Source organism: Nannospalax galili, unplaced genomic scaffold (assembly GCF_000622305.1).
Source record: "Nannospalax galili isolate Female #2095 unplaced genomic scaffold, S.galili_v1.0 scaffold117, whole genome shotgun sequence".
NCBI classification, from domain to species: Eukaryota; Metazoa; Chordata; class Mammalia; order Rodentia; family Spalacidae; genus Nannospalax; species Nannospalax galili.
Window position 1 is genome coordinate 1,395,602 of NW_008341422.1, and position 19,607 is coordinate 1,415,208.

Consider the following 19,607-nt stretch of genomic DNA (forward strand, 5'->3'; position numbering starts at 1 on the left):
GTCTGAACATTGTCTGTGGTGAAAAACATCTTCATATATAAATTGCCAAACCAGATATATATATAGCTTCCTTGTAAAGGAACTTAATTTCTAGAATTGGTGCTGAGAATGAATTTCATGCAGTTTTTCTCCAAACTGGAAATTCTAGACTCCGATAACAGCTCCCTCTAGGGTGATAAGGGGTGGGGAGAAAGATAAGGAAGATAAGTTTAGGGTGGGGACTTCCTCCTAATTGCATTTTTATGTCAGCAGTGTTCAGCTCCTCTCTCTCTGTCTCTCTCTCCCCCTGCCCCAGGTCCTGGCTGCAGTGTAGTGAACTACTGTGTAGGACTGTGTTCTAGATTTCCCTCAGTAAGTCAGGTTGTGACCAGGTGTTCGGCATATCTTTCCCAAGCTATTTCTCCAAAGATGAAATATCTTCTGCCATCAGTTTGGAACTAACTTGCCATTCCTGGGAACATGTTTATGGTTAGTTTGTAATTGGAGGCATTTTGTTCTGTCCAAGGAGTCAACCTTCTTCCTCCTCTTCCTCCTCTCCTGTGCACCACTGGATGCTCTCCATCCTATGAAGATGGTTTTGTGGGGGAAGCTCTGCTGGCGCTATCACACCTGGACCCTGGGCTGTTACATGCTGCTGGCCATCGTGGCCCTGAGACTGTCCCTCAGACTGAAGTGTGACTTTGATGTTCTGGATCTGTCCTCTAGGGAATTTCAATACTGTAGAGATTTCTTGTACAAGACCCTGAAACTGCCAGCAAAGGGGTCCATAAACTGCTCAGGGGTGGTCCAAGGGGATCAGGGAGCTGTGGTCAAGGCTCTGCTTGATAACCTAGAGAGTAAGAAGACACGGCAGCTTTTCACAGATGCTGACTACCTCACCATGACCAGACACTGTGGGCTCTTCAAGACCCAAAGGAAGTTCATACAGTACCCGCTGAGCAAAGAAGAGGCTGACTTCCCCATTGCATACTCCATGGTGGTTCATGAGAAGATCGAAAACTTTGAAAGGTTACTGCGTGCTGTGTATGCCCCTCAGAACATATACTGTGTCCACGTGGATCAGAAGTCTCCAGAGTCTTTCAAACAGGCTGTCAGTGCCATTGCCTCATGCTTCTCGAATGTCTTCATAGCCAGCAAGTTGGTTACAGTGGTGTATGCCTCCTGGTCCAGGGTGCAGGCTGATCTGAACTGCATGGAAGACTTGCTACGGAGCTCAGTGCCTTGGAAATACCTCCTGAACACCTGTGGGACAGACTTCCCTATCAAGACCAATGCAGAGATGGTCCAGGCCCTCAAGCTATTGAATGGAGAGAACAGTATGGAGTCAGAGGTACCACCTGCACACAAAACACTGCGCTGGAAATACCACTATGTGGTGACAGACACGTTGTACATAACCAGCAGGAAGAAACAGCCTCCCCCTAATAACATAACCATGTTCACTGGGAATGCCTACATGGTGGCTTCTCGAGACTTCATTGAGCACGTCTTAAACAACCCCAAAGCCCAGCAACTGATTGAATGGGCAAAAGACACCTATAGCCCTGATGAGCACCTTTGGGCCACCCTTCAGCGTGCCTCATGGATGCCTGGCTCAGTTCCCTTGCACCGCAAGTATGACCTCTCAGACATGAGATCCATTGCAAGGCTGGTCAAGTGGGCAGACCACGAGGGAGACATCGAGTACGGGGCATCTTACAGAACTTGCTCTGGGATTCACCAACGGGGGATCTGTATTTATGGGTCTGGGGACCTGCACTGGTTACTTCAGAACCATCATCTGTTAGCTAACAAGTTTGACCCCAAGGTGGATGATAACGTCCTTCAGTGCTTAGAAGAATACCTGCGGTACAAGGCCATCTATAGGACTGGACTGTGAGACACACTACAAAATGATTGCCCCGTGTGGCAAGAACGTGCCAGAATCTGCTGGGGCTATGTGGGGTAGGCTGCTGGGGTTCTGGACTCCATATGACCCTTAGTATCAGGGAACTGCTAGTGGACTGTGGGTAAGTACATTTGCTTCTTGTGCCCTGGGTCAATATGGCTGTTCTCCCCTCCCCAATAGTTCCTCTTTGGGTTCTTCCCAGAAAGAGAAGAACCACTGTTCTTTGAGTGAGGGAGGGACGTGTTTTCAACTGTATGGAGACACTATTCCTAATGTTCCTGGGGTTGGTAGTGGGAGGGGAACTTGAGTGGCAACAGCTTTTCCTTTGGTACTGTTAAATAGCTCTACCCTTACAATCAAAACTCTACCCTTATAATGTCTATGAAGCCAGAAACAATTTAAACCGATAAAATGTGTGACACTTTTCTCATCATATGTGATGACAAGTGTCTAGGAGCTGGCAAGAGAGCCTCTAGTTTTCCAGGCCAGTCCTGAAAAACTGTGTAAATAACAAACTCAGAAGAACACAGAGCCACAGATCTAATTCTTTTATTATTGAAAACCTTCCTGCTTTTGTTTACATTGCCAGATTCATGACTTTTCTGTAAGGGAAGGGCAGGATGATTCAACCAGCTTGACTACCGTGTGCTTATGGGCATGTATGTATGTCAGTTTCATAGGCCAAAGCTTACTGTCCTGTGACAGAGAGCAGTCTTGTAGGATCACATATAATTTGCTGTGTAAGCTGGTGCTCCTTTTAATAGGGGCAGAGGCTGCACTGTTGTTAATGTTGGGACAAAATAAACTGTCTTCCAAAGTGCCTGATTTTTCTGTTCAAGCTTCTTGAAGCAAAACTCCCTTATTTCACTATGTGAATGTCAGGGTCACTGTGATTTTGTAGATTCCCTCTGAGAACACAGTAATGCGTGTAAATGTATATGCCTATGTGTATGCGTTTGCAGACATTTACACGTTCCTAGTATGAAGCCCCAGAGTTCATTCTTGGGCACTATTCATTCTCTTTTGTTACCAGCAGGGGCACTAAAAACCACAGGTCTTTGAATAAGGTATAGCTGACCTCTGTACAATGTTTTCTAGAAAACAGATTTATACACAAATTAATATGAGGTTATCAGTATGTTGTGATGTTAATGTGTTTCTTCATTTCTGGTTTTGATTTAGTTCAAGTTTTCTTTCTACAGTCAGTGTTGTCTGTATCTCATGAATGTGACTGGATTTTGTACTTGTAAGTTGGCAATCCTTTTTTAAGACTGTCTTCCCTGAGTGACAGGCTTTGTCACCACAAACTTACCTGCACAAGCAGTAAAGTTATCAGGTCCTCGCAGGTGACTGCACACCATCTTTTGCCTGCAGTAGTGACTGCTCAGGCTTGTCTGTTCTTGGCCCTCTCTGAGGAGGAAGGAAGGGGGTGCTGCCGCCCCATGGGATATAGGCAGAAAGACCTCCCAGAACACACATTTCCTATGAAAGAGCCTAGGTCTTTAGCTTCATGGTCAACTTTCCCTAAAAGCTTTCCAATGAACTTAGAAATTTTCATATAAATACATTTAAGCCATCAGCCAGTGAACTTGTCATTTTTGGGGAAACAAGTTTCTGGAATTTTCCTAGCATTAAAATTGTCTCTAGAAAGTTAGGTGGATGAAAGTTTTTTTTTTTTTTTTTTTAAATAACATGAGGTTATCATATCAGAAGGATCAAACTTCAGCCTTATTTATTTACTGTATCTTAGAATTCATATGCTTAAACTAGCACATCTATTGCTTTTCCCTCCCGAGTTTCTTTAACTGTTTCTTTAACCTTTCTCTGGAAACAAGAAACCTCATAAACGAATCGAGCCATTATGTATGCATCACTTCTCATGGCTTAAATCACCTCTTCATTCTTTGTGGCCATTGTTGAGCAGTATTTTCACAACTGTGTTTCTTGTTTCTGTTGCACACTCTGCCCAATATAATGTTCTTCTCTTAAATGAAAAATTCATTAAGAATAGATGAAAAGGGGCCGGGTGTGGTGGGCACACCTTTAATCCCAGCACTCAGGATAGGTAGAGGCAGGCCGAGTGCCACATAGAGAGTGCCAGGTCACTGGGGCTACAGGGAGGCCCTGTCTCAAAAAGACCAAAAAAGAAAAACAAACAACAAAACACTCCAAACAAAACAACAAAAAAGTAGACAAGAAAGTAGCTGATAATTTAGGGGCATATAATTTAGTTGGAAGGCAAAGTAGGCAAAGTATCTTGTTTAAAAATGGAGACAGTAATTCATATCTTGCCTGCCTTGAAGTACCATCACAGATCAATCTAAAGATCTTTTCTTTTTTTTAAAAAGAAAAGATCTCATTATGCACCTCTGGATGGTTTGGAACTCGCTCTATAGACCAGGCTGGCCTTTAAGTCATGATGATCCGCCTGCCTCTGCCTCCAGAGTGCTGGGACTAAAACCGTGCGCCATCATGCCCAGTGCCCAGACATCTTATATTCCACTTAGCCATTATTTATTACAGAGGTGAATAAGTTATGATTCTCACTTTTATATAAAACATGGTATACTGAAAAACAATAAAACCATTCATTCCATAAATACGAATTGAATTTTTATTAATACACATTGTTTTTTAAAGAAAACTTTATTATTTGTATGGGGGCTCGGAGGCATGCCCATACCACAGCATGTATGTGTAGGTCAGAGGCCAATTTGCATAGGTCGGTTCTCTCCTTCCACCATGTCAATCCCAGGGATAGAATTCAGGTTGTCAGGTTTGGCAGCAAATGCCTTTACTTGCTAAGCCATCTCACTGGCTCCAGTTGTTACTGGCAGTGGGAATACAGCAGTCAACAAAATATGAAAATTTCCACACCCATATTATTCACATGCTAGGGTGAACATATTATAAACGAATACTAGAAAGTGTCAAGTGCTAGAGAGATATTGAAGTGCGAGACCTTGGGAAGGTAGGGTGGAGTGAGGAGCGAAGAGGCTTGACTTTTTCTAAGGAGGCCCTCAATGAAAACATGACTTTCTAGTAGAGGTCTGAAGATGGGGGATGATCTGTGGAAATAAGTGAAAGAACATTCTAGGTCAAGAGTAGAGATTTGCAAGGTCTTGTAACAGGAACACACATGCTTCATTGAGGAAGCTTGCATAAGGGGCGGGGGGAAGGAACATTTGGGAGGGCTCGGATGTAGCTCAGTGATACAGTGAGTGCATGGCTAGCATGCATGAGGCCATGAGCTTGCTGAGAGGCCTGTGCAGAGGAGGGGGGCACATCACAAAGGTTTTTGTGATTCGTTGTGTGGACTTTGTCATCTTTTCCTCGTTGGAGGGTTTTGAGTAGAGGACTAATATGGTGTGATTAACATTGTAATGGGATGAGTCTAGCTGCTGCATTAAAGCAAGGAGCCAGTTAGGAGCTTATGGTGGAATGCAATGGAGGTGAAATGCGGCATAGCTTGGCCTAGGCAGTAGCTGAATGAGCCTCCACCCTCCTTTGGCAGCAGTGCTTATATTATAATTGCTGTTCTCAAGTTTATTTTCTGCCCCCTTGTAAGACATCAATATGGGTGCCACACAGCTACAACTTGTCTAAGTTCTAAAGGATGAGCAGCATTTTGATTCTGACAGGAAAGGTTTGAATATGAGGACAGAGCATATCCAAACATAAAAATCTTAGATCAAACTTTTTTCCTTTTTGAGATTAATTGAAGCAGACTATGAGATGGTTGATAGTAACAGAAAGAGAGCAGGGGGCCTGGAGAAATGACTCAAGTCAGTAAGTGCTTGCTCTGCAAGCATGAGGACCAGAGTTCAACCATCTACAGCCTCCATACTAAAAAAAAACAAAACAAAACAAAAAAACTTGTCCAGCACCAGCATTGTGTGTGCATGTACCACTGCTCCCGCCTTGTGTTTTAGGTACTTTTCTGTTGCTGTGATACAACATCATGACCAAAAGCAACTTATGGGAAGTTTATTTTGGCTTACGGTTCGGGAGGAGAGTCTGTCATGGTGGGGAATCATGACTGCAAAAGGCAGGAGCAGGAAGCTGGGAGGTCCCATCTTCAACCATAAACACCAAGCAGAGAGAGGGCTAACTGGAAGTGGGGCAAGGGTCAAGCCCGTCCAAGGAACATGCTTCCTCCAGCAAGGCTGCCTCTCTTAAATTCCATAACCCTCCAAACAGCACCACCACAACTGGGGACCTAGTGTTCAAATACTTGAGTCTAGGGGGAACAATTCTCATTTTCTTCTATGCATGGAACTCAGATCCTCAGGAAAGAAAAGCTATTTTGCTGAGTATTTCTGTTAACTACAAAAACAAAAACAAACAAAAAACAAAACAAAAAAAACCCCAAAAAACTCAGCAGAGAGATCATGATGACCTTTTGTTATGTAGGTCTCAGTTCTCAAAGGAAAGAATTCAAGCAGGACAGGTTTTTTCTGTGTGTGTATGCCCCTGTGTGTGTGTGTGTGGTCAAAGGCCAACATCAGGATGTCTTCCTCAATCAATTCTCCACCTTACTGTTTTTTGAGATCTGTTTACTGAGCCCAGAGCCTGCCATTTTGGCTAGACTGGCTGTTAGCAACCCCAGGAATCCTGTCACTACGTCTGCAGTACTGGGTTACAGGTGCACACCAACTGGCTTTTGTGTGGTTTCAGGTCCTCATGCTAAGCAGAAGCACTTTACCTATGGAGCCACATCCTTAGTTTGAGATAAACACGTTTAAGCAGTTTATTTAGCAAAGCAAGGCAAGCACTCCACAGAGATCAGAGTGTGCTGACCCAGAAAGTAGTGGGCTCAGCAGTATGGATTCTGACATTTTTATGAAACATGAGGTAGGGTGCATAGTCATGAATATGCCCGAATCATGGTGGACCAAGACATGCCTTTTAGGGTCTACTTTCCATGATCCTTTATAGAGAAGCCCACAAAGGAGGGGGTCGGGTGTCAAAACCACAATGTAGGAGACGAGAGATGGCTCAGCCAGACAAGCCCGACAATCTAAGGAGTTCAATCCCCAGAAATTATCAAATGAAGACTCTACAAAATTGTCTCTGCCTCCACAGACATGCACATGCCCTCTATCATATACATACAATAAAGCTAAAAAAAAAACAAACCATAATGTAAATTATAATGAAGCTGAGGTTTCTTTTTTTAAAAAATATTTTATTATTTATTTTTTTATGTGTATGAGTATATTGCCTGCATGTGTAGGTATAAAGCCCACAGAGGTCAGAAGAGGGCGTCAGAATCCCCTGGAACTGACGTTTACAGATAGTTGTTAGTCACCATGTGGGTGTTGGGAATTGAACCCAGGTCCTCTGCAAGAGCAGCCAGTGCTCTTAACTATTGAGCCGAGCCATCTCTTCAGCCCAGAAGCTGTTTCTTGACGATGCCAACCTTTCTATAAGGTGGGAGAGTGTCCTGGCAACATAGTTTTTGGTGAAGCAGGAACAACCTATCTCTAGCCTAACAAAAGGTCATTCTGTCAGGAAATGCAGCTACTGAGACACAGCTTTTTTTTTTTTTTTTTTTTTTTTTTTTTTTTTTTTTTTTTTGGTTCTCTTTATTTTCTGAGTCAGGGCCTCACTAGGTAGCCCTGGCTGACCTGGAATTCTTTATGTAGACCAGGCTGGCCTAGAGATCTGCTTGCCTCTGCCTCGAGGGTGCTAAGATTAAAGGTGTGCACCATGACACCTGGCCCAACAACTGCAGTTCTTCTGACCTGCTTTCTAGGACTGCTGAAGTGCCATGACTGACCTCCAGGGTGTCAGTTTTGGCATACTCTTGTCCCAGAATCAAGACAGTATTCTTCAAACTGAAGCCTTATGATGAAAGCTGGGGTCAGGGTCTTCCAAGGCCCCTTCCCCCAGCTTGACTGCTTCTTTTACCATGTCATCCTGGTCTGGCAGCACAAGCACTGCACTCCAGGTACAATGGGGTTTGCCCCAGCATGGGGATGTTTACTAAGTGATAAGGAAGGCCTGGTCTTCATGAAGTCTTAATCCATCTAGTCAGCTACTAAATTCAGCTGTCTGATACTCTCAATGGTTTCTAAATACCACAATCTTCGTCAAACTTTCCTAGTCTGATTGGACAGTTTTCCTCCAAGTACACAAAGATATGGAAACAAATGTTATATATTTAGTAGGGCTTTCTGTTATTAGAACCTCATTGATTCGAAGATGTAGATCATTAAAAGTATATGCAAGAGTTATAATAAGGCCAGGTCCAAAGATAACTGAACTGCCACTCAGGAATGTTGTGTCTGGAAGGGCTTAGGTGTTGTTGCATCTGTCTAAGACTGCCTCAGTTTCCCTAGTCTAGGTGTATTAAGGTTTCTCACATTGATTATATTTGTACTTTAAAAAAGTGGGAGATTTTCTTAGAGCAATTCCATTCACATTTGAGTTTGCCTCTGGTGTAATCCAGATAAAACTGCTATTTACAAAACATGATTTTATTGACTCGAACACATTTTCTATGTCCCTTTGTAAGCCTCTCTAGTGTCTTCACAATGCCCTGCTTACTAGCTCCACCAGTTACTACTCACATTGAGTTTTAAAATGCGTTTATTGAAGAATATTTTTTGGAAGGAGATACTTTTGATTTGTCATTAAAAAAAAAGTACATTCCTTTATGCTGTAGAATAAAGGTAATGTAAGAGAAGACAGAGTTAAGCCGTTTTCTGCTGGAATTGTCAGAGAGTACAGCACAGTGTTGTCATTTTTGCAAAGCTAAATAAATTAAAAAAAGTCTCTTCTATGTTCTCCTCAAAAAGCAATGAATAATAACAGAAGCCGGCATTAAAAAGCCATTTTTTTCTCTATTCATTCGGTAGTATTGGAGCCAGTATCTAGAAACAGAAGAAAGAGGTAAATATAAGGAATTTCAGCACTTTTAAATTTCAGCACTTGAAGAATATCTATAAAGAGGAACTTACGGTAGTGGTGTTTGGGAGGGAAGCTTTGGAAATGCCTTGCCAAGGGTCAACAAGTTCCCTCTCATAGCAGAGATAAAACATGTAACCCTTGCAGTGGTGGGGAGATGAGGCCAGCATTGCCACACTAGGCTCAAATAACTGTAGAAACCCAGGCTTCCCCAGCTCAACCCTGCCATCCTGGTGAGAAGCACACTAACTTTCCGGCTTCAGCTGCTGCTACCTTCCCTTCTGTACTTGACAGCACAGCTTTGTTTTAGGAAGCTACGTTTTAGAGTAAAATGGAATTATTTTATAGTAGCATCTGATTCATTTAAAATCATCGAAGAATGGAATTTCTTAATCATTTGAATTTAACCTGTAAAGGCCAAACTATATTTTAGTTTTGAAAATGAATCTCTAATAACTCAAATCCTTGTTGAAGGTCATAGCACAGTTAGGTGGCTTTAAGCCAGACAGGCTCTCCACTGACCAGAATCTAACCAGACAGGTAAGGATGATCTGCTACTTATCTTCTAAAACTAGGAACAACAATTTTACATTTTTAAACAAGAGGAACATTTTCTAAGGACCACCAGATAGAAGCTTCTGTACATAAAATACCTATCTATAAATGGTCTCTCTGCTATTATTAAGTTTGCTCAGTTCAAATGTCTGAAATTAACCCTCTACTAGTCTACATCTATGTTTTCCAATTTGGTAGTCACCCTACTGGGTGTTCATACTTAAATTAGTTAGTGAACTGAAATAGAACATTAAACTTTCCAGTTGTTCTAATCACATTTTAAGTGTTCAAGAGTCATACATGGTTACTGAGAACTGCAGGCACAGAACAATTTCATCATTCCAGAAATTCTACTAACAGTACTGGTGCACATCAACCGAAACCTCAACCCCACTTAAGGCCTTTCGTAAGCTTGGCAAGCCAGCCCTGTTTTTACTCTTGGAGACAGGGTCTTGATAAGTTGCCCACGCTGGCCTTGAGCTCAATCTACAGCCTGGGTAGGCCGTGAAGTTGTGATTCTCCTGTTTCAGCTTCCCAAGTAGCAGAGATTGCAGGCCTGTGCCACCTGGCCCAGCTATATCAACTCATTTGGAGATATCTAGGAATTATAAATTAACACCTAAATCTATGGTCCAGTAAGAACTTTAAAACCTAAGAGCAGCAAGGGTGCTGTCAGCTTTAACTACAAGGAGACAACCATGACAGAAGTAAAAGTGATGCTGAATATAGAAATGTTCCCTTTTGATCCAGAAGAAAGCACCACCTTTATAGGAATTGGAAAACAAAAACCCAAACTAAGACTGACCCATGTCTACACTGTTCCCAGTAATGATAAAGACCCTAAATATCTGATGACCACATTAGGGAGTCACTAGGCTACCAGCTAGCCTTCTGAACAGTCAGTCAGTCAGTCAGTCATCAGTGTAATAGTGCCATTTTCCTAGATTTTTTGATATCTGGAAGAGTATATTTTAAGAAAGGCTGAAAAACTTAATTGTATGTAGCCTTAGGAATCAGATTTTTAAAAAATGTATGGGAAAATGATGTATGTGCAAACCTGTCTCTATGTACACAGATGTATTACTACAAAAAATAAATCAAATAAATAAATCTCTAAGCCTAGAGAATCTTCACTATTGGAGGTGACCTGTTATCTGCAGGTGGGTTACACATGAGGCTGTACTTCTGTGTACTTTTCTATAATCACTACATTTCTTCAGTGATTATTTCTTTAAACATCCAAAATATACAAAATAAAAAACTTGTAACACATGAAATGGGGACATAACGTTCATTTTTTGTTCTCTTTTCAGAACTCCTCTTCTTGGAGCATGTCAGTCTTTTATACTTCAGAGATAGGTTAATACAAGTTGTTAAGATTGCAAATTAAGGGCTAGAGAGAAGGCTCAGTGGTTAAGAGCACTGTCTGCTCTTGCAGAGGACCTGGGTTCAATTCCCAGCACCCACATGACAGCTAACAACTGCCCATAACCCCAGTTCCAGGGGATTCAACGCCCTCTTCTGACTTTCTTGGGCACCGCATGACTTGGGTGCACTTACATATACACAGGCAATACACTCATACACATTAAATAAAATGAAAAAGCTTTAAGATTGTAAATTAAAAGTAAATGCACAATAAAATACAGGACTAGGATATAGCCTGGTATAAAATACAAGTCCACCACACACAAGGTCTTGAGTTCTATTTAAACAACAATAAAATCAGAAAGGTAACAACCAATCATGAAACAGAGGGCAGAAATGTGCTGCTTTTCAAATGTTTAAGGATGTGAACAAGCTCCTAGATCTGCTGTGGAAAATTCACTTGCACAAATGAACAAGGCCAGAGGAATGGGTATCTACCATTATGATGACTGCAGGGTTCATATGGTTGATTTAAATCTGCTTTAAAATAAGTGTAGGCATATCAAGCAACACAGAAATCTTAAAATAAATGGCCAAAGTTGCACAATACTTCCTTAAAGAGAAAAGTGGCTGTGTAAAGCCCAGGGAGCACTTCAAATATACAACTGAACAGGGAAGGAAAATTTATTTTCTTTTCCATGTAAGTTTAATGTGTGTGAGCAGTCTTTATGTCACCTGAAGTATACAGGTGTAGCATCAGGGAAAGGACAAATGTGGAATTCAGAATCTGACCAAGACAGAAGCCAGGTCTCTATTTGGGGGCAATCAGGTGACCATTTCCCCTGAGACTTTCAAACAGATAAAGATCATTAAGAGGCATAAAAAGATTTCACGTTCTTTTTTCACAGTAATTAGTTGAACACTTACTTTTACCATCACAGGCTACAATTTTCACTTTGTCCACTTTAATAAGCTCTGTCACTTCTCTGAATTCAACATCATTCAATACAAAAGTCCAAACATTATCGCAGAATCTGTATGTATTTAGAGAGCCCTTTAAAATAAAACATCGAGATATGCCATGAAAAGTCATTGTTCCCTCACATTTTATTCCTTAAGCAACTTAAGAGAACTCAGCAAGCAAGGATATAATTGTTCAGTTTAATGCTTAGCTTTCTTAAGATTTTTCTTAATCTTACCTATTTAAAAAAGGAAAAACCTGGACAAATTTATTTAGAGAAGAGTTCAAAAACATTTTAGTTAGCAGACTATTACTGGCACTATAAAAGAATCTGCAGATTACTTACCTGAAAAGAAAGGCTGTACAAAAGCTGGAATTTGTATTTCTACTGCCCTCATGTGGCTGCACTATCAAAGTTCACTTGATTTTTTAAAAAAGATTTATTTGTGCTTATGTATGTGTGCCTGCTTGAATGTATGAATACCACCTATTATGCAGGTGCCCATGGAGTCCAGAAGAGGGTGTCAGATCCCCTGGAGTTAGAGTTATATAGGCAGCTATGAGCTACCTGATGTGGGTGCTGAGAACCAATCATGTAAGAGTAGCAAGCGTTCTTCACTGCTGAGCCATCTCTCCAGCCCCCATTTAAATTAAAAAAATAGTTTAAAGTTCCATATTTTATTGTGTGTTCATTCTCAAACTTGTACAAAAGCAGAGATTCTTTAGAAACACTAAACCAATTTTAATCCCATGACTTAGCCCAGAAGTATCACTGTTAGCCATTAAAACTATAAGGTTCACTGTTGCAACTGATTCTTCTAATAAAAATATATTTTGATTTAGGACCAGGAACATACACTTGAATATTGAAAGAAAACATTTTTAGTGGGTGATAAAAGTGTAGAATGCACACTAAGAGAGTAGAATAAAAACCCAAGACATACATTGTGAATGCATACATGCATTCCCATATGAAATTTAGCACCAGATATTTAACAATCTTTCTTTCTTTTCTTTCCTTTTTTTTTTTTTTTTTTTTTTTTTTTTTGTCTTTTTGAGACAGGGCCTCCCTTTAGCCCAGCTGGTCTGGACTTGCTATGGAGAGCAGGCTAACCTTGATCTCATGGAGTTCTGCCTGCCTCTGCCTCTGCCTCCCAGGTGCTGGGACTAAAGGCATCTATCACCTCTCAGTGGCAAAGGTAAGCACCTAAAATCGTTAACTCAAGAAAACAAGTAGTCAAGAAAGAAAAAAGGTTCTTACAACATTATTTGTGTTGCTGAAAACTGGATTCGATCCAAATGTGTTAGTGAGAATGATGTCAAAAACAAGGATGGCTATGAATGAATTAGTTAATAAACTTAATAGACAAGAATAATTGCTGTATGTTAGATTTTGCTACTCTGAGGATACAACAGAAGGCACTGGTCTCCATTATCAGCTTAGTTCAGCAGGCAGACCATTAAAACTATGTAACAGTGTTATGAAAAAGTTATTTGGTACAGGGGGTGTACAGCAGAGTTGCTCTTACAAAGTAAAGCTTGAGTCTTGAAGAATGTTGAAGTTAAAGGAGTGGTGAGACAATGGAAAGGAATAGGAACACTTGGAACAGAGCAAGAGACTGCAGAAAACAGTATTTCAGGGGGTGCTAATGTGAAGGAAACCACAGAATCCTGGAAAGCCTGTGCCCTATCTGAACGTTATTAGGAATTAATGAAGAACTTTAATCAGAGGAACCCCACATGATTTGATTTTCCTGGGGTGATGACAAAAAGAATGGGTGTGATGGTTTGAATGAGAATGTCCCCAAATAAGCTCCAAGTATTCGAACATTTGGTCAGCTGGTGGCACTGTTTGGGGAGGTCATGGAACCTCTAGGAGGTGTGGTCATGTTGAAGGAAACGTCACTAGGGCAAGGTTTTGAACATTCATGGCCGCACCCCACTTTCAATTCCCCCCCTCTGATTTCTGTGGATGCTTGAAGACGTGAGCACTCAGCTTTCTGCTCGGGTCTCCTCTGCCACCATGCCTCCCCCACCACGACGGACTCTTATTCCTCTGGAATTGTAAGCCAAATAAACTCTTCCTTCCCTAAGTTCCCTTGGTCATGTACTTTTTATCACAGAAACAGAAAAGTGACTAATACAATGGGTTACATTGGAATGAGATTAAGAGGCATAAGATCAGAAGCTGATGCCTCCTAGGCAGCAAAATCAGAGAGGTCAAAGGGGATTCATTATAGTCATAACAAGGGATCAACAGAAATGGAAGAATTTTAAAAGGCACAGCCGACAGGTCTGGACAATTACAGATACAGTGGAATGGGAAGAAACACTGGTAATTTCCAAATTTAACTTGAGTGACAGTGGATTCACAGAAAAAGCTCCTTTGGAAGAAAAGCAAAATTTAGATTTGAGATTCCGACATATCTAAGCTATAATATTCAATAAGCAGTTGGAATGAAGGAGAAAACAAGGCAGCATGAACACATTCCTGTTTACAACGGCCACGGGTTTGAATGAGATCATTCTAGGTCAACACATGGTAGAAAACTGAAGAATGCCCTCCATTATGACAGGAGACAAGAGGAAGAGACCAGGGAATAGAAACAGAGGAAAGAATCAAGTCAGGGAGGAAATAACAGCATTGCAATTTATGCTCTAGATTTAGCAACAGCAGATGTAGTGGCTTGGTGAGAGATATACATGGAAAAATCATTATGACATAAGGTCAGGTGAAAAAGAATTGCAAATATGAAAAATACTTTGAGATCCACTTCCTTTGCGAGTTACTCTGAGGCTTTGGAAGGCTAAATGGCAACATATTAACCTATATTCGTTTCTGGCACCTTGAACTTGTGTGTAACCAATGATCTCATACCAACTGATAGTCTGTCAATCATTTGAACAAATATAGTACTGGGATTTATGGCTGGCATACTAATATTCACTTTCAAATATAAACAAGCATTTTAGATGTGGCCTGGAGTATGAAAGACACCTACAACAGTTCAATTGGAAGACTATCTAGGTCTTGTGACCCTTACTGCCTCTGATAAATAATCCATCATATTTTCTTTTTTCAAAAAAATTTTTTTATTATTTTATGTGTATGAGTGTATTGCCTGCGTGTATGTGAGTGCACCCGTGTTGTGCAATGCCATGGAGGTCAGAAGAGGGCTTCGGATTCCCCTGGGCTGGATGTTAAGGATGGTTTGTAGCTGCCATGTGGGTGCTGGGAATTAAACCCAGGTCCTCTGCAAGAGCAGTCAGTGCTCTTAACTGCTGAGCCATCTCTCCAGTCCCTCCATCTTATTTTCTATACTACAGTAAAAAATTATGTTGCTTAACATGAATTAATTTAAAATAAAGCCCAGTTTCAAACTGGACAGATTGCTACATGATTCTATAAATAACGACTTTGCCTGACTCACTACTGTTAAATTCAAGAATCCACTGGTCAAATTTTATATCCTTGGAGACATGACACCTTCTCAAATGGGGATCTTGCCTATCTTCCTCACATTTGTATTCCCAGTATCTAGAACAATGTCTACCATCTAATAGGCACTTAAAAGTTTGTCAAAAAATACATTTTGTGCTTTATCAACAAGAACAAAAACACCACCCCCACCACCGCCTTGTACATACAAGGTGACTATTTTCATATACTGACTGTCATATATTTATTATGGGTATGAGTGTATTCCCCGCATGCATGTAAGTGCACCTGTGCTAGGCCAATGTCAGGAGGATATTGGATCCCTTGGAACTGGAGTTAGGATGGTTGTTAGTCACCATGTGGGATTGGGGACTGAAGAGGAGTCCTGCAAGAGCAGTCAGTGCTCTTAACTACTGAGCCATCTCTCTAGCCCCTAGGGTTATATCTTGTAATACAAGCTAACTATTACAGAAATAGGGCAATAACCCAACATCTCTATGCATAATGCATCTCCACTAATACCACATGGTAAAATTATTTATCTCATCATGTATGAGTTCTTAACCTACATTTATCACAAAATTGAGAGAGGTACTTTGTTCAAAGCAAAAATGACTCAAATGGTGCCCAGCTACCAGAACAGACCATTACTATTTGTTCAGATTTTTATAAGTCAAGTTTTCTAAAGGTAGGTGTGAGGCAACATGAAGATTCTATAAATAACTTTTTTCTGGAAGGTCAGAGTTTGAAAACCATAACTGAACCTTAGGGATGAACTCTGCCACTTACCTTTGACCTTGCAGTTAATGTTTTCAGGCATCTGAACTCTCAGTAATTCTTCAAGGAAGGTAGCCAAACATACAGAGAGACTGGTATATCAAAGTATGAAATAAAAATCTAAAAGCAACTCTGTATCTCACATGGAATGGATGAACTTACTATACAGCTGATTTAAAAATAAGGTATAATTTAATTATTAGAACAAGTTCCAAAAACAGACTAGCCAAATCCTCCTATGATTAATAAACACATGTGGGCCCTTGAACAGTTAACTGGTGTAAGCTTCTAGATTTAGGAAAATATCCTTACCCTGAAATTGACTCTGTTCCTGACCCTCTGAGCCAATGCTGAATTTATAGCCTTATCAAACTGAAGTAGAACTTGAAGGGCAAGTTGGGGGGTGATCTGTTGAGACTGAGAAGAAATGGAGGTCATAAATCCGCAAAGGGAAGAACAGTGAAGTCAAAATCAGTAAACGGCATATAAACTATCATCTCAAATTTAATACAAGTTAATCAGAACCTCTGAATTAACATTCTTTATTCTCCTTTCTTCTAACTGACGCTGAAGAAGCAAAGCCTGAAAAGAACTTCTGTACTATCGTGACAAGAGAACAATTTTGAAAAGAAACATGCAGTCATTTTACAAAGTCAGGAAAATCTGTCATTCCTCCAGTGTCTGTACAAGGTGTTAAGTAAATGGGGACCATGTTTCTTCTGAATAAAAGATATGAGATGTGTGTAAACAACAAAGCAAAGACAAATTTTACCAAGGTCTACATAATGATATCAAAACAAATGGAGCCAGGCATGCCGGTGCACACCTGCAATCTCAGCCTTGGAAGACAAGGCAGGAGGACCAAGAATTCTAGGTCATCCTTAGGGATATAGCACATTGAAGAACAGCCTGGGCTACATGAGACCCTGTCTCAAAAAACCAAAACCAATTTCTCCACAACCCCCAAACAAAACCAGAACACAAAGAGAAATATTTAATACTTGTATAGTTTGGTGATATGAGTATTATTTCAAAACTGAAATATAAATGCAAAATTTAAACTTAAATCTCAAAAGACTGTATTAAGCTGGAAGGAATTACTTTTAAAATGAGAGAATATGCTTCTCAATATGAGAAGAGAAAATCACTAACTTAAAAGGTTTTAACAAATGTTCTTGAAGTAAATACTCACTGTATCTTATCCAATCATCTTACTTTCATTCTGGCCATGACAAGTGTTATCCACAGGACTCTGAGGTTAGTGGTGTCAGTGTAGTGACTTGCTGGGTAAAACAGACTAAGTATACAGACCCATCTAAATGAGAGTGTTTAAATGTTCAAATGTTCGGCCCCCACCTGTATGAGCTCATCAAGGCTTTCTTGAAGACTGTTTCCCAAAGTTGTATTTCTGTATAACTGATATGCCATGGCTTAGGAGGAAGCAAATGCTTGTCTTCAGGATTGCATTGATGTCCTGCAAATTAAAAATTAAGACCAAACTTTAGCATTGCAAATTATGCATATAATAATCTACCATTTCATCTATTTTAATACAGATTAGAACTGAATTGCAAATTACTATAGAACTTAATAATTTCAAAGAATTTAAAATAATTAAATATTATATTCCTAGTTTTTTCCTGTCATTTTAACATCAGTATGGTGTTTACATCCTTTTAATACAGTATATCTTTTATTTATTAAAATGTGTATCTTCCCAGGCATGGTGGTGGACACCTTTAGTCCCAGCACTTGGGAGGCAGAGGCAGGATCTTGGTGAAATTGAGTCCAGCTTTGTCTACATAGTGAGCTCCACGCCAGCTGGGGCTACAGGGAGACCCTGTCAAAAAAACTGTATCTTTATTATTTTTTTTACAAGTTTGCCTTCTGCTTAGTCTAGAATTCTCTATTATCATTCATTCCACTTGCTGTCATAGCAAAGAGCTCTTCTTCAGCTTACACCTGCATTTGTGTCCCTTTATTTTTCTCTTAAAATTCAATTAGAGTTCCTATCAATAGGATGGCATTGTGGCAGCAAGCAGAGACAGGTAGATGAATAAAGATGTACTCCTGGTTCTAGAAACTGACTACAGAGAGTAACAGACACATAAAAGGTTAAATTTAGCATAAAATAAGAACCATTGACAAGGATAACACAGTGTATTAATTATGGAGGCTGCCTGTGGACTGAGTTCAGAAAAGTCTTCCATTTCTTCACACACAGTAGGAATGCCACTCTAGGCTAGCACAACAGAATAAGTCAAGCCATAGAAGTATGAAATCATAAAGTTTGCGGTCATCTATAAAGTGCTCTGTAAGATAAGGCATAACTATGGGCAGAGTAGCAGGACGAGAGTCTGAAGCAGAGGACAGGATGAGCTTGTTTCACAGAAGACGTGCAATGGGAAACCCTTGAAGTGCTTGTCAGGCAAGGAAGGTCAGACATCTGGACTTAGTATGAGGCTAGAAACAGATGAAGGACGAGGGACTGAGGAGAGTGACAGGAGTACAGATTTAACAAATATTTGCTGACCTCATGGTATTTTGAGTCTAAGGATGGACAGGAGGAGCTATATTCAAGCAATCATTATCAGATAAACCTCAGCAAAAATAATAACCAGTCCCCAGTCTTCACATTAGGCTTTGGCAATGTTACATAAAAGCAACCATTTATGTAATTTTGAGACATTTCTTTAGTATCTGGACACCTCTCAGTCCTTTCCTCCCACCTCACTAGAACTACTGCACTTCCCGTTTTATAATTTTTTCCCTGGCTCCCTGACTTCCCACTACTGAACTGCTTTAAGGCCCCTTATGTCTTCTATGTGTATGCTTTTTCCTAGTTATTTCATCTATGGATCTCATGTCTGTCTCCCTTTGTATCCATATGTAAAATTGCCTATTCTACACTGCATAAAAATATCAAGTAGGGGGCTGGAGAGGTGGCTCAATAGTTATGAGCACTTGTTGCTCTTGCAGAGGTTCAAAGTTTGGTTCCCAGAACCCACACTGAGTGGCTCACAACTGCCTATAACTCTAGCTCCAGGGGATCTGATGCCCTCTTCTGACCTCCATGGACACCTGCACACATGTGCTTATATATGTACACAGAAACACATATACATAAAAATAAATCTTAAAAAAATATCAGCAGGTGGCTCAAATTAAAATTTCCCGAGACTAAATTCCTGATACTACCCTTCCAATCCTGCTGTGTCCTTAGCCTTGACCACTTCAGTAAACATGCTCTTAGAGTAACACAACTTAAAACCTTAGCATCAACATTTTTTTTTTCTTTTTCTCTTACCTAGCAGCTAATCTAAACTTGTCAATGCTTTCCATTCTTTCAAATAAAACTGTAATTTGGCAACTTCTAGCATTAAGTCACTGTAAGACGTTAAGTCACTATCATACATGATTTAAGATGTCTCCTTATTTCTATTAGCCCCCAAGGCAAACCATGTATTTTACCTATTTCAAACCACCACAGCAGTATCCCATTGCTTTCAAGGCCCATGTGACCTGGACCCTCCTTCTGCATTATCTTCTCCAACTCACTAGTCACACAGCCCTTAGCTGTTCTTTGTACGACAAATATTTCTTGCTTGATGGCCTTTGTTTTGGTCTTTTTTTTTTTTTTTTTTTTTTTTAGACAGAGTCTCCCTGTAGCCCCTGCTGGCCTGGAACTCACTATGTAGACCAGGCTA

The 19,607-nt window shown here is 40.4% G+C and overlaps 2 protein-coding genes across 2 annotated transcripts in view; one reads left to right on the forward strand and one right to left on the reverse strand.

Moving 5' to 3' along the window:
- The first annotated feature begins 513 nt into the window (after nucleotides 1-513).
- Nucleotides 514-4,466, forward strand: Gcnt3 (glucosaminyl (N-acetyl) transferase 3, mucin type). Its single transcript, XM_017799090.2, has one exon. It carries the CDS (start codon nucleotides 566-568, stop codon nucleotides 1,877-1,879), a length of 1,314 nt encoding a protein of 437 aa, XP_017654579.1. The 5' UTR covers nucleotides 514-565; the 3' UTR covers nucleotides 1,880-4,466.
- Nucleotides 4,467-8,466: 4,000 nt separating this feature from the next.
- Nucleotides 8,467-19,607, reverse strand: part of Gtf2a2 (general transcription factor IIA subunit 2) — a 13,534-nt gene continuing 2,393 nt past the window's right edge. The window contains exons 2-5 of the mRNA XM_008836874.2: nucleotides 17,257-17,374; nucleotides 16,213-16,317; nucleotides 11,651-11,777; nucleotides 8,467-8,766 (exon numbers count right to left, since the gene is read on the reverse strand). Of these exons, the coding sequence (XP_008835096.1) occupies nucleotides 8,741-8,766; nucleotides 11,651-11,777; nucleotides 16,213-16,317; nucleotides 17,257-17,328 (330 nt within the window). The 5' untranslated portion in view covers nucleotides 17,329-17,374 and the 3' untranslated portion in view covers nucleotides 8,467-8,740. The remainder of the gene's footprint in view (nucleotides 8,767-11,650; nucleotides 11,778-16,212; nucleotides 16,318-17,256; nucleotides 17,375-19,607) is intronic.

Excerpts from the sequence above, each read along its gene's own strand:
- Gcnt3 (XM_017799090.2), top strand. The coding sequence starts at position 566 with ATGAAGATGGTTTTGTGGGGGAAGCTCTGCTGGCGCTATCACACCTGG.